General features: G+C 46.2%; 1 protein-coding gene across 1 annotated transcript in view; it reads right to left on the minus strand.

The window, feature by feature from the left end:
• The window catches only part of LOC115470428 (splicing factor 3B subunit 3), a 210,377-nt gene extending 195,885 nt beyond the window's left edge, over positions 1-14,492 (minus strand). The window contains exons 1-2 of the mRNA XM_030203606.1: positions 14,397-14,492; positions 620-692 (exon numbers count right to left, since the gene is read on the minus strand). Coding sequence (XP_030059466.1) covers positions 620-683 — 64 coding nt within the window. The 5' untranslated portion in view covers positions 684-692; positions 14,397-14,492. The remainder of the gene's footprint in view (positions 1-619; positions 693-14,396) is intronic.
• Between the last annotated feature and the right edge of the window lie 848 nt (positions 14,493-15,340).

The following is a 15,340-nucleotide window of genomic DNA, read 5'->3' on the forward strand; positions in this document are numbered from 1 at the left end:
TTTAAAATCCCACTTCCAAACAAATCAGCTGATAGCAATAACAAGAAGGCATAGGAGTCACTGAACAATATCACTGCATAGTGAGCCTTGATGGGCTTGCTTGCCTGAAGGGTGGTATAGTAAATCATTTGGCGGGGAGGGGAATCTCAATCCAAACTTCCTGATTTCATCGCTGTTCTAAACTATATTCTGACCATCAATAACATATGTGCAATCTAGTTCCCCTGCTAAAGGGCAGAATGAGGCATATTCACCCGTATAGAAAACAGACTTGAAACAATGGGAAATATTTTGCTTTCGTGACTAGAAGGGACTCTGAAAAGATGCTTTCTGGTCTTGCTTCTGGGAACTCTGAAGCTGTGTGTAATCTTAAAAGTAGAAAGACAATTATCCTGAGCTTGACTGACAAGAAATGACAGCAGCAGTTATAAGAAAACTGCAGATGGACTTGGTGCCAAAGAGATATAGTAAAATGGCTGGATCAGAACAGAAGCTTTCCACAGATTGGTCTTATGGAGAAGAGACATGAAGTCACATCATTTCCAGCCTTTCAAATTCCTTGAATGGTGCTAATTCCCCCCTGACATGCTTGTATGAGGGCCTAGGGAAAACTCCATACCTTCTATGTGTCTTCTCACTGTCCATACAGCATTGGGATTACCAGGCAGCTCTGACACAGCCATTTCAGATACCTAAAGGGAAGAAGGCACAGAGAACTGCTGTTAGAACACGGGAGAAACACTTCACTACACAGAATGCATTCTATATAGATTGTGATACCTTTTAATAGAAAATATGACTTAACCATGGATATCGTTCATGAGCTTTCAAGAGCAAAGGATGAATCAGGAAAAAAGAACCTAAGGAATTCTGATAGAAACAGAATAGAAGAGCAAATAAAAGTGACAAGTGTTATCTATTCTGCTCATTTTCTTTCCTGTTGTATATCATTATCTACCTGGCATACAGTTTTCTTTCACTTACCTATAAATACCAGGTAAGTGCCTATACCACTCTCTAAAATTCTTATACTGCTTCTGCCTCCATGTAAACTAGAAGGTTGTTCCATGTATTCTCCCTTACATTTAATCTTCAATAGGGAGTGTACACAATGGTCCGGAGTGCAGGGGATGGTCAATGATGCCAATAATCAGGTAAACCTGTATAAACGCCTTATGAACCAAAGTTAGAATCTTCAATTGGATCTTCAAGTGTATGGGCAGCCAATGTAATTTCAACAGAAGAGGAATAACATGGTTGGATTGAGTCATTTTGTCGAGGGATTGAGTAATTTTGTGCTGTTGGTGGCTGTTGTGTGAACATTTGAAGTTTGGAGAGATGTCCTGCACTGGTTCGGCTGATTGGATTTGATATGGAGCCCTTTACGGAGGAATCCTCTTCGGTTCTGAAGCTAAGTAACATAGTAAGTGATAGCAGGTAAAGACCTGAACGGTCCTATCCAGTCTGCCCAACAGTCACATTCATTATCAATTCAAAATTAAATCAGCAATGAACGTGAGATTATATACCTGATCATGGTCTTTCTTTGGTATTTCTGGGAAATAAACAGTAGACATCCACCCAGCTTTGTCCCTACGTTCCAACCACTGGAGTTACTGCCAAAGTCCACTCCAGACTATCCAAATCTGTTATGTCATTTGCAGGACATAGACTGTAAAAGTATGCCCGGCCCTGTGCTCACTTTCCAAATTACTGGAGTCTCCGTCAAAGCCCTCTCCAGCATCTAAACTGGATTTCTAAATGCGGGACACAGACCGTACAAGCCAGCCCAGCACCAGCCTTAGTTTTTAGAGCCAGTGTTGCCATCTAAGCACCACTTGACATGCAATCAGATATGCAAACCTTTATGTTATGCTTTCTATACCATTCATTTTCTAATTAGAGATCCTCTGTGTTCATCCCAAACTTTTTTTTTAAATTCTGCCTTTGTTTTTTTCTCAACTACCTGCCTCGAGAAGGCATTCCAAGCACCAACCACCTTTTCCGTGAAAAAAAAATTTTTGATGTTACTCTTTACTACCCTGCAACCTCAATTCATGTCCTCTATACTAAAACTTTTAAGTATTTAAATGTCTGTAGCATCTCTCTATGGCCTCCAAAACTGAGAACAATACTCCAAGTGGGGCCTCACCAATGATATGTACAGGGATCAATGCCCCTTTTCTTCTGCTGGTTACGCCTCTCTTTACACCCTAGCATCCTTCTGGCTACGGCCACCACCTTGTCACACAGTTTCATTGCCTTCAGATCCTCAGATACCATCACCCCAAGGTCCCTCTCCCAGCCTGTGCATATCAGACTCTCACCGCCTAACACACAAGGCTCTGTTGGATTTCTACTCTCTAAGTGCATCATTCTGCACTTCTTTGCATTGAATTTTAATTGCCTAACATTAGACCATTCTTCTAACTTTTGCAGATCCTTTTTCATGTTTTCCACTCCCTCTGGGGTGTCCACTCTGTTACAAATCTTGGTATCATCCACAAAAAGGCAAACCTTACCTTCTAACCCTTCAGCAATGTTGCTCACAAATATAATGAACAGAATCGACCCCAGCACCGATCCTTGAGGCACTCCACTACTCACCTTTCCTTCCTCCGATTGAATTTCATTAACCACCACCCTCTGGTGTCTGTTTGTCAACCTGTTCCTAATCCAGTTCACCATTTTGGGTTCTAACTTCAGCCAAGTTTATTCAAGAGCCTCCTATGGGGAACCGTGTCAAAGGCTTTGCTGAAATCTAAGTAGATTACATCTAGCGCACATCCTCGATCCAATTCTCTGGTCACCCTATCAAAGAATTAAATCAGATCAGATTCATTTGGCACGATTTATCTTTGGTAAAACCATGTTGTCTCAGATATTGTAACCTATTCGATTACAGGAAATTCACTATCCTTTCCTTCAGTATCGTATCAATTATTGTCCAATAACCAAAGTGAGACTTACCAGCCTGTAGCTTCCAGCTTTTTCTCTGTCACCACTTTTGTGAAGAGGGACCACATCTGCTCTTCTCCAATCCCATGGAACTTCTCCCGTCTTCAAGGATTTATTAAACAAAACTTTAAGAGAACCCGACAGAACCGGATTTATTAAACAAATCTTTAAGAGGACCCACAAGAACCTCTCTGAGCTCCCTCAATATCCTGGGATGGATCCTTTCTGGTCCCATGGCTTTGTTCACCTTCAGATTTTGAAGTCGTTCATAAACACTTTCTTCCATGAACAGTACTATATCCACTCCATTCTCATATTTACCCTTGTTAGTCGATCGTGGTCCTTCTCTAGGATTTCCTTCTATGAACAGAAAAGTATTTGTTTAGCAGATCTGCTTTTTCCTCATCATTCTCCACATAGTGGTTCACAGCATCTTTCAGTCTCACAATTCCATTTTTAGTCTTCCTCCTTTCACTAAAATACATGAAAAGATTCTTGTCTCCCCTCCTTCCATTGCTAGCCATTTGTTCTTCCACTTTCGCCAGACGTCTCTCTCTTGGCTTCTTTCAGTTTCATCCAGTATTCCTTTCTGTGTTCCTCTTCTTGAATTTTTTCTGTATTTCATGAGCGCCAACTTGTTTGTCTTTATTTTCTCAGCCACTTGCTTATAGAACCATATCAGTTTCCTTTTTCTACTGCTTTTATTTACTCTTCTCATATAAAAGGTTTGTAGCCATGTTTATAGCTCCTTTCAGCCTGCCTTTCCACTTCTTGTATGTCCTCGCAGCCCATCAGCATTTTTTTCAGGTAATCTCCCATTTTACTAAAGTCGGCACGTTTGAAATCCAGGACTTTGAGAGAGGCTGCCCTCCAGTTTAGCTGTTATATCAAACCAAACTGTTTGATGATTAGTACTGCCCAGGTTGGCACTGACTCAGACATTAAGACATGCTTTCCCCATTTGTGAGCACCAGATCCAGCGTCGTTCCTTCCCTTGCGGGTTCTGTCACCATTTGTCTGAGCAAAGCACTTTGAAAGGTATCCACAATCTATTTCTTTCCAATTTCGCAGATGGAACTTTCCAATCCGTATCCAACAGGTTAAAATCTCCCACAAAGAAAACAATAAAAACAGCGAGCAGCTATAATAACCTCCTCCCCTCTACCTTTCCAACCCCAACAATAGCTGATTTCTACTACCTCAAGGATTCCTAATCCACCCTGTTAAAAGATCCAGGGGTACAAAATGCAACCTTTTCTGTATGCCCTAGAGGGGAGAAATATGCCCTATTAAGCACTGTTATGATTTTTTAATCTGTGGATGAATAAGAAGTCATCAACAATCTCAGGATTCAGTCTAGCTCTCCTGTCTTCCGCAGTCCTTCCTGCAATAGAAGATGTCTTCTTAGAAGATGTGCTGGATGTACAGGAACCCCCATGCAAATTTTGCTAGTTGTGGCCAGCATATTTGCTTGTTTTTCCAAAAAATCAAAATATTGTTGTCTGCATCACTCAAACATAAATAACAGTCCAGTTCATTAACAGGCTTCAAAGTAGAAAATGACATGGGGACAAAGTTTGTCCCTGTCCCCGCTGTGTCCCTGTAGGATCTGTCCCCATCCTCGTGGTTATGGCGGGTCCCCATGTCACTTTCTAATTCCATCTTCTCTTTTCAAGGTGATCCAAATCGCTTCTTCCTTTACCCATGGCCCCTGCATTTCAGTTGCTGTGACATAGTTTTTCACACACAGAGCTACACCTCCACCTTTTCTAACATACAGAGCTACTCGTCATCCTTCCTAAATAGATTGTAGCCTGGTATGATTGCATCCCATTCATGGGAATCACTGAACCATGTCTCTATAATAGCAACAATATCTATCTAATCTGCCTCTAACATCAGGGTTTGTAGATCATGAACTTTGTGGCTTAGACTGTGAGGATTTGTGGTCATCACTTTCCAGCATCATTTCAGTGGCAGTCTCATCTTCTGCTTAGTCTCACTTCCTGCCATGTTGGTAAGAAGTGATTTGCTAAGATTGTTGTTTTTACTGTCACATCTTGTCTTTAGCTGGGGGTGACCACTGGAAGTACCCTCCCTCCATATGCCACCCCCTTCTAGTTTAAACACCTAGAAACATATTGTCTGAATTTCTCAACAAAGATTCTTTTTACTGCCACAGTGAGATGCAGCCCACAGTTACAATATAGTCTTTTGTTTTTCCATGTATTGTCCCATCCTCCTATGTACCTAAAACCTTCTTGATACCAGGCTTTGAGCCACCTACTGAAATTCTCAGTATTTTGTAAACTTTTCTCTCCCTTTCCAAAAGTAGGTAGTACTTCAGGAAAAGCTACTGTTTGTACCAAAGGTTTTAACCCCTCCTCTAGCGCTTGAAAAGCCACCCCCCCCCCCCCCCCCGCACTACAAGTGGGGTATTACTGGCCTGGTCATTTATTCCCAGGTGGATGACAACAATATTTTTTTATCTGATTATAGCTAGTATTTGCCTAGTACTCCTGGTAGATGAGGAGCCTGGAAGGCATTTCACTTTGTTGCGCTAGGACAGAACGAACGGACAGATGAAAAAATGTTTACAGAAATTAGGTAAGCTGGCAAACTGGGCAACAGTATAATAATGGGCAATTTCAATTACCCCAATATTGACTGGATAAATGTTACATCAGAGAGCGCAAAGGAGAAAAAATTTGAGCCATTCTAGATCTAGTCCTTGGTGGTGTGCAGGGCATAGTATGAGAGGTAATAGTGCTGGGTCCTCTGGGAAACAGTGTTCATAACATGATCAAATTTGAGCTACTATCTGCAATGAAGCCACAAAGGAAATCTAATGTGGCTGCATTTAATTTTCAAAAGGGCAATTATAATAAAATTAGGAAAATGGTTAAGAAGAAGCTAAAAGGATTTGCTGCAAAGGTTAGGACACTGGAAAAAGACCAAGGGTCCATCGAGCCCAGCATCCTGTCCACGACATCGGCCAATCCAGGCCAAGGGCACCTGGCAAGCTTCTCAAACGTACAAACATTCTATACATGTTATTCCTGGAATTGTGAATTTTTCCCAAGTCCATTTAGTAGTGGTTTATGGACTTGTTCTTTAGGAAACCATCTAACCCCCTTTTAAACTCTGCCAAGCTAACCGCCTTCACCACGTTCTCCAGCAACGAATTCCAGAGTTTAATTATGCTTTGGGTGAAGAAATATTTTCTCCGATTTGTTTTAAATTTACTACACTGTAGTTTCATCGCATGAACCCTAGTCCTAGTATTTTTGGAAGGCGTGAACAGACGCTTCACATCCACCTGTTCCACTCCACTCATTATTTTATATACCTCTATCATGTCTCCCCTCAGCCGTCTCTTCTCCAAGCTGAAAAGCCCTAGCCTTCTTAGTCTTTCTTCATAGGAAAGTTGTCCTATCCCCACTATCATTTTAGTCGTCCTTCGCTGCACCTTTTCCAATTCTAATATATCTTTCTTGAGATGTGGCGACCAGAATTGAACACAATACTCAAGGTGCGGTCGCACCATGGAGCGATACAATGGCATTATAACATCCTCACACCTGTTTTCCATACCTTTCCTAATAATACCCAACATTCTATTAGCTTTCCTAGCCGCAGCAGCACACTGAGCAGAAGGTTTCATTGTATTATCGACGACACCCAGATCCCTTTCTTGGTCCGTAACTCCTAATGTGGAACCTTGCATGACGTAGCTATAATTCGGGTTCTTTTTTCCCACATGCATCACTTTGCACTTGTTCACATTAAACATCATCTGCCATTTAGCCGCCCAGTCTCCCAGTCTCGTAAGGTCCTTCTGTAAATTTTCACAATCCTCAGCGAATGCTACAAACCTGTAGAAGGTATTCTTCGAGGACAGCAGGCTGATTGTTCTCACTGATGGGTGACGTCCACGGCAGCCCCTCCAATCGGAAACTTCACTAGCAAAGTCCTTTGCTAGTCCTCGCGCGCCGATGCGCACCGCACATGCGCGGCCGTCTTCCCGCCCGAACCGGCTCGTGTTCGTCAGTCCCATATGTAGCAAGACAAAGACAAGGGAAGACACAACTCCAAGGGGAGGCGGGTGGATTTGTGAGAACAATCAGCCTGCTGTCCTCAGAGAATACCTTCTACAGGTACGTAGCATTCGCTTTCTCCGAGGACAAGCAGGCTGCTTGTTCTCACTGATGGGGTATCCCTAGCCCCCAGGCTCACTCAAAACAACAAACATGGTCAATTGGGCCTCGCAACGGTGAGGACATAACTGAGATTGACCTAACAACTTATCCAACTAACTGAGAGTGTAGCCTGGAACAGAATAAAACATGGGCCTAGGGGGGTGGAGTTGGATCCTAAACCCCGAACAGATTTTGAAGCACTGACTGCCCGAACCGACTGTCGCGTCGGGTATCCTGCTGCAGGCAGTAATGAGATGTGAATGTGTGGACAGATGACCACGTTGCAGCTTTGCAAATCTCTTCAATAGTGGCTGACTTCAAGTGGGCCACCGACGCTGCCATGGCTCTAACATTATGAGACGTGACATGACCCTCAAGAGCCAGCCCAGCCTGGGCGTAAGTGAAGGAAATGCAATCTGCTAGCCAATTGGATATGGTGCGTTTCCCCACAGCCACTCCCCTCCTGTTGGGATCAAAAGAAACAAACAATTGGGCGGACTGTCTGTTGGGCTGTGTCCGCTCCAGATAGAAGGCAAATGCTCTTTTGCAGTCCACTGTGTGCAGCTGACGTTCAGCAGGGCAGGAATGAGGACGGGGAAAGAATGTTGGCAAGACAATTGACTGGTTCAGATGGAACTCCGACACAACCTTTGGCAAGAACTTAGGGTGAGTGCGGAGGACTACTCTGTTATGATGAAATTTGGTGTAAGGGGCCTGGGCTCACTGACTCTACGAGCCGAAGTAACTGCCACCAAGAAAATGACCTTCCAGGTCAAGTACTTCAGATGGCAGGAGTTCAGTGGCTCAAAAGGAGGTTTCATCAGCTGGGTGAGAACGACATTGAGATCCCATGACACTGTAGGAGGTTTGACGGGGGGCTTTGACAAAAGCAAACCTCTCATGAAGCGAACTAAAGGCTGTCCTGAGATCGGCTTACCTTCCACACGGTAATGGTATGCACTGATTGCGCTAAGGTGAACCCTTACAGAGTTGGTCTTGAGACCAGACTCAGACAAGTGCAGAAGGTATTCAAGCAGGGTCTGTGTAGGACAAGAGCGAGGATCTAGGGCCTTGCTGTCACACCAGACGGCAAACCTCCTCCATAGAAAGAAGTAACTCCTCTTAGTGGAATCTTTCCTGGAAGCAAGCAAGATGCGGGAGACACCCTCTAACAGACCCAAAGAGGCAAAGTCTACGCTCTCAACATCCAGGCCGAGAGAGCCAGAGACCGGAGGTTGGGATGCAAAAGCGCCCCTTCGTCCTGTGTGATGAGGGTCGGAAAACACTCCAATCTCCACGGTTCTTCGGAGGATAACTCCAGAAGAAGAGGGAACCAGATCTGACGCGGCCAAAAAGGAGCAATCAGAATCATGGTGCCTCGGTCTTGCTTGAGTTTCAACAAAGTCTTCCCCACCAGAGGTATGGGAGGATAAGCATACAGCAGACCTTCCCCCCAGTCCAGGAGGAAGGCATCCGATGCCAGTCTGCCGTGGGCCTGAAGCCTGGAACAGAACTGAGGGACTTTGTGGTTGGCTCGAGATGCAAAGACATCTACCAAGGGGGTGCCACACACCTGGAAGATCTGGCGCACTACTCGGGAATTGAGCGACCACTCGTGAGGTTGCATAATCCTGCTCAACCTGTCGGCCAGACTGTTGTTTACGCCTGACAGATATGTGGCTTGGAGTACCATGCCGTGGCGGCGAGCCCAGAGCCACATGCTGACGGCTTCCTGACACAGGGGGCGAGATCCGGTACCCCCCTGCTTGTTGATGTAATACATGGCAACCTGGTTGTCTGTCTGAATTTGGATAATTAGGTGGGACAGCCGATCTCTGAAAGCCTTCAGAGCGTTCCAGACCGCTCGTAACTCCAGGAGATTGATCTGCAGATCACGTTCCTGGAGGGACCAGCTTCCCTGGGTGTGAAGCCCATCGACATGAGCCCCCCACCCCAGGAGAGACGCATCCGTAGTCAGCACTTTTTGTGGCTGAGGAATTTGGAAAGGGCGTCCCAGAGTCAAATTGGACCAAATCGTCCACCAATAGAGGGATTTGAGAAAACTCGTGGACAGGTGGATCACGTCTTCTAGATCCCCAGCAGCCTGAAACCACTGGGAAGCTAGGGTCCACTGAGCAGATCGCATGTGAAGGCAGGCCATGGGAGTCACATGAACTGTGGAGGCCATTGGCCCAACAATCTCAACATCTGCCGAGCTGTGATCTGCTGGGACGCTCGCACCCGCGAGACGAGGGACAACAAGTTGTTGGCTCTCGTCTCTGGGAGATAGGCACGAGCCGTCCGAGAATCCAGCAGAGCTCCTATGAATTCGAGTCTCTGTACTGGGAGAAGATGGGACTTTGGGTAATTTATCACAAACCCCAGTAGCTCCAGGAGGTGAATAGTCATCTGCATGGACTGTAGAGCTCCTGCCTCGGATGTGTTCTTCACCAGCCAATCGTCGAGATAGGGGAACACGTGTACTCCCAGCCTGCGAAGCGCCGCTGCTACTACAGCCAAGCACTTCGTGAACACTCTGGGCGCACAGGCGAGCCCAAAGGGTAGCACACAGTACTGGAAGTGACGTGTGCCCAGCTGAAATCGCAGATACTGTCTGTGAGCTGGCAGTATCGGGATGTGCGTGTAGGCGTCCTTCAAGTCCAGAGAGCATAGCCAATCGTTTTCCTGAATCATGGGGAGAAGGGTGCCCAGGGAAAGCATCCTGAACTTTTCCTTGACCAGATATTTGTTCAGGGCCCTTAGGTCTAGGATGGGACGCATCCCCCGTTTTCTTTTCCACAAGGAAGTACCTGGAATAGAATCCCAGCCCTTCTTGCCCGGATGGCACGGGCTCGACCGCATTGGCGCTGAGAAGGGCGGAGAGTTCCTCTGCAAGTACCTGCTTGTGCTGGAAGCTGTAAGACTCAGCTCCCGGTGGGCAATTTGGAGGTTTTGAGGCCAAATTGAGGGTGTATCCTTGCCGGACTATTTGGAGAACCCACTGGTCGGAGGTTATGAGAGGCCACCTTTGGTGAAAAACTTTCAATCTCCCCTCGATCGGCAGGTCGCCCAGCACTGACACGATGTCGGCTATGCTCTGCTGGAGCCAGTCAAAAGCTCGCCCCTTGCTTTTGCTGGGGAGCTGAGGGGCCTTGCTGAGGCGCACGCTGCTGACGAGAGCGAGCGCGCTGGGGCTTAGCCTGGGCCGCAGGCTGTCGAGAAGGAGGATTGTAACTACGCTTACCAGAAGAGTAGGGAACAGTCTTCCTTCCCCCATAAAAACGTCTACCTGTGAAGGTAGAAGCTGAAGGCTGCCGGCAGGAGAACTTGTCAAAAGCGGTATCCCGCTGGTGGAGCTGCTCTACCACCTGTTCGACTTTCTCTCCAAAAATATTGTCCGCACGGCAAGGCGAGTCCGCAATCCGCTGCTAGATCCTATTCTCCAGGTCGGAGGCATGCAGCCATGAGAGTCTGTGCATCAGCACACCTTGAGCAGCGGCCCTGGACGCAACATCAAAGGTATCATATACCCCTCTGGCCAGGAATTTTCTGCACGCCTTCAGCTGCCTGACCACCTCCTGAAATGGCTTGGCTTGCTCAGGAGGGAGCTTGTCCACCAAGCCCGCCAACTGCCGCACATTGTTCCGCATGTGTATGCTCGTGTAGAGCTGGTAAGACTAAATTTTGGCCACGAGCATAGAGGAATGGTAAGCCTTCCTCCCAAAGGAGTCTAAGGTTCTAGAGTCTTTGCGCGGGGGCGCCGAAGCATGCTCTCTAGAACTCTTAGCCTTCTTTAGGGCCAGATCCACAACTCCAGAGTCATGAGGCAACTGAGTGCGCATCAGCTTTAGGTCCCCATGGATCCGGTACTGGGACTCGATCTTCTTGGGAATGTGGGGATTACTTAGAGGCTTGGTCCAGTTCGCCAGCAATGTCTTTTTTAGGACATGATGCATGGGTACTGTGGACGCTTCCTTAGGTGGAGAAGGATAGTCCAGGAGCTCAAACATTTCAGCCCTGGGCTCGTCCTCCACAACCACCGGGAAGGGGATGGCCGTAGACATCTCCCGGATAAAGGCCGCAAAAGACAGACTCTCGGGAGGAGAAAGCTGCCTTTCAGGGGAGGGAGTGGGATCAGAAGGAAGGCCATCAGACTCCTCGTCAGAGAAATATCTGATGTCCTCCTCCTCCTCCCACAAGGCCTCACCATCGGTATCAGACACAAGTTCACGAACCTGTGTCTGAAGCCGTGCCCGGCTCGACTCCGTGGAAACACAACCACGGTGTGAGCGTCGAGAGGTAGACTCCCTCGCCAGCACCGGCGAAGCTCCCTCCGCCGACGTCGCAAGCGGCACCGATGTCGGAGACCTCACCCCGGGCAAGGGGCCAGCCGGCGCCTCACCTGACGGTACCGGAGGGGAAGGGCGCAACAGCTCTCCCAGGATCTCTGGAGGAACGGCCCAGAGACTCTCGTGCAGGGCGGCTGTGGAGAAAGACATAGAAGCCGATGCAGGCGTCGAAGTCAGAGTCTGTTCCGGGCTGTCCAAGGTGGAGCACATCGACACCTCCTGAACAGAGGGTGAGCGGTCCTCCCGGTGCCGATGCCTACCGGGTGCCGACTCCCTCGGCGACCCAGAGCTCTCGGTACCGATGCAGGAAGGAGACCGGTGTCGATGCTTCTTTGACTTTTTCAAACGAAGCATGTCACCGGAACTTCCCGGTACCGACGAGGACGTAGAATCCAACCGTCGCTTCCTTCCCTGACGGCGCCACCTTCCCTGAGGATCTTAGCACTTCTACTGCCCACCATGGGCCCCGTACTTATCTGATTACGCTGCTTTTATAACACTGCACTGTCCTTCATTGTTCTTGTTGCAGTCTTTTTAGTGTTCCCCAGCCAGTTGGTGCGTTCCTAGCAGACTCTACGTGCTGAGTCTTCCTCCAATGGGTATGCACGCTGTTATCGTTTCTTCTCATACATATCTGTTCCTTCTACAAGAACGTCTCATTTCGCGAATTACTTCGCTGCTTCAGGAAGAGAACTTTTAGTCAATCATGTACTCAATTCGGCTCTCTGCATCAAGATGGCTGCGAAATTTAAATGAACGCCCTCCAGCGTTAAACAATCACCTGTTGTAGATTACTTAAAGGGCCATCCTAATAGAATGCTTTCCACTCTACATTCTTACTCACCCCATTCACTTCCTGAAAGGATAAGACCTCTTCATCTCGGGGGTGGTGGTGGGGGCGGGGGGTGCTTCGAGGGTATTGAAGATTTTGATGCCTTAGTGCTCTTGATGACACGCCTTGAGGAGGGATCGATGCCAATGCTTCTTGTACTTTGTCCTGATGCACAGCATCAGGGTCCCTTGGCCTCACAAAGGGCTGACAAATCCTTCCTTGACCTTGGGGTAGGATCAGAGGATGCCCTACTGACACACGATGCAGAGACATGTGGAGACATCCTTGATGTTGATGCATTCCCAGTGTCTGATGCAGATTCTGGAACCACTGAGACCCAAGCGTCCAATACAGAAGTTGACGGATCAGGCTTGCTGGTGCCAAAAATTCAGTTGTGCTGTTTCTGACAACCTTTAATCCCTATTTTTGAGGTCTGTAAACAGAGTTTACAAAGAGAGAGAGAGTATGGTTGAGCCGCAGGCATTGCAGGCGCCGATTATAAGTGTATGTAAGGGACATGGTCCTTTTGCACCGGGTGCACTTCTTAAATCCACTGGGAGTTTAAGGGTCATATCTAAAAAATATATATATATCTGAGGAGAAATCAAATGGCTCGATTGTGAAAACAGAAAACTCCAACCAGAGAGCTCTAGACCTAAGGGGGCCTTGTGAGCTGTGGAAAATAAAGGAAATTTATGAAAAGCCGAAAACATGACTAAGGAACTAAAAAGGAGAGGATTCTGGCCCTATATGATGCTTACACAAGTTAAGAGTCGAAGGCAAACCACTGCAGAAAAGTTTAACACAAGCTGAAGGGAAACACTAGAAAACAGTATCCTCACTGCTCCACAGAAAACTGAAGACTGACCTGGTTCTACACGACAACAGCAGGAGGGATGACATGCGCATATACATCTGGTTGCTTCCAAAGGCTTCTGTAAATAGAATGCTGGCGAGCACCTCCATGCTGGGGCTTTGTCAGTAACATTACCCACTAGTAAGAATATATCCATCCTGCTTTTCCTCGGAGAAATAAAGAGGAAGTCCAGTATGTTACCACCCTATGATTCTCCAGAAATGATGCTCCATTCTACATTTTGTGGATTGAAGTCTACCACCAGTAATAGCTCCCCTTCTTTGCTGCAATTCAGTTTCTGTCTTTGATTAGAGTACTATCCAGCCCTTCTGTCTGAACATCACTTTAGTGTGGATGGAAATGCCATCACCAGTTTTCAAGGTGACTCACAGTGCATCCTCTTTTCCCTAAGCCCCTTGCAGATGTTACTTTAATTTTATTTTTATGTGGTGTCACTCTTCTTCTCTTTTTTTTTTAAAGAGGAAAAAGAAGGATTATCACCTGATAAGCCAAGATCCCAGTCATGGGACTCTCTGAACCATGTTACTGTGATAGCACCAAAATCCAGATCTGGCACAACCATCTGCGCTTCCAAATGTGACATTTTGTTTCCCAGACTGTGACCACTTCTAGATGGGAGATACTTCTACCCTTGTCTCCCCATTGCCTATTCTCATACCTGTCACTTTTTAATTTCCTTCGCAAATAAGTACCCAGGCCATTCTCCAGTCTTTCAGCAACCTGAGACCACAAGGTGTGGGTTTTACTGCTGTCCCACCAAATATGAAAAAAAGTCCATATCTCTTCCCCACACCAACACACATCCGCAGCAGTATGAGGAGATATTCTTTTCAATCTGTAAGAAGTAAGATACCATTGTGTAACAAATTTATAAGCTTTCCTTTAATCAAAACACAAACTGACACTTTTTGAACCTCTGTAAAAACTGGACTTCCATTCCTCACAGCTCAGTTCTTCATTAAGATCTCTTTCCCATAACAACATAAATTTTATATTCTGAACCCTGTGGCTGTTGTTATGGGAAAGAGATCTTAATGAAGAGCTGAGCTGTGAGGAATGGAAGTCCAGTTTTTACAGAGGTTCAAAAAGTGTCAATTTGTGTTTTGATTAAAGAGAATACTTATACAAGTATTGGCACAAAATAGACATAGGCCCCTTAAGTTTACATTTTTGTTTCTCACCTCAAGCCCATGCCTTAGGACCCGCAAAGAAGACCGAGGTCCTCTCCCACATGCCACATACAGCTGGGGTGTATCTTCATTGGCCAAATCAGCAATCTGCAGCAAACGATAAAGGCAATAGAAAATATCACTGCAGCAACAGCACAATTAAGTTACTTACCTATTATGTGTGTTCTCTGAGGAAGCAGATCAACAGGTCACCCAGAGGTGAACATGTGATGTGTTGTCCCCACCACTGGAACATTTCCCAGGGCTCTCTGGAAAAGACAAAGACTTTCAGGCATGCATGGGTTTTCCTGAGCACCTGTGACCCCACAGGTATTTAGCTCTGTATCTAGCCATGCTTAATTGATAAACATAACATATTTAAAGATACGCTCAACAGGCACATTAGGATAGAACTAAAAGATGCTTAATGTCAGTAACTGCTGTCAAAACAAAAAATAAAATAAAATGTATTAGCCACCAAGAAACCTGTTTTAAGGATGTAAGTGGAGGAGATGACCAAGGAAACTCAAAGTCACAACAAAATCTGATGAAAGATGATGGAAAGGGACCCTTCTAGGCTTTCTGATCTACTTTTTGTTGTGAATCGCTCCACTTCAGAAATCACTACCCACTTGTGTACTCAAGTCACCCTACTTGTCTATGAACAAGCATGAATCCCTCGGTCCTTTCTGAATTGTTTCAAGTTTTTTGTCATCAAGAGTATCAGAGGATGAACATACTGAGGTCCCTTCCCTCATACAGCTGGGATGTATCTTCACAGGCCAAATCAGCAATCTGCAGCAACCACCTTGGGTGAATCTCTTCATAAAGGTGATTAATAAATCCTAATAAATAAATACAGAAAAAGCTGTCCAATGAAGGAATAAGGCTTCAGCTGCTAGTTTAGCATCCAATCGCCTGGATCAAAAAGACCAGAATCTTCATTGTCCTACTCA

Source organism: Microcaecilia unicolor, chromosome 5 (assembly GCF_901765095.1).
Source record: "Microcaecilia unicolor chromosome 5, aMicUni1.1, whole genome shotgun sequence".
Taxonomy (NCBI): Eukaryota; Metazoa; Chordata; class Amphibia; order Gymnophiona; family Siphonopidae; genus Microcaecilia; species Microcaecilia unicolor.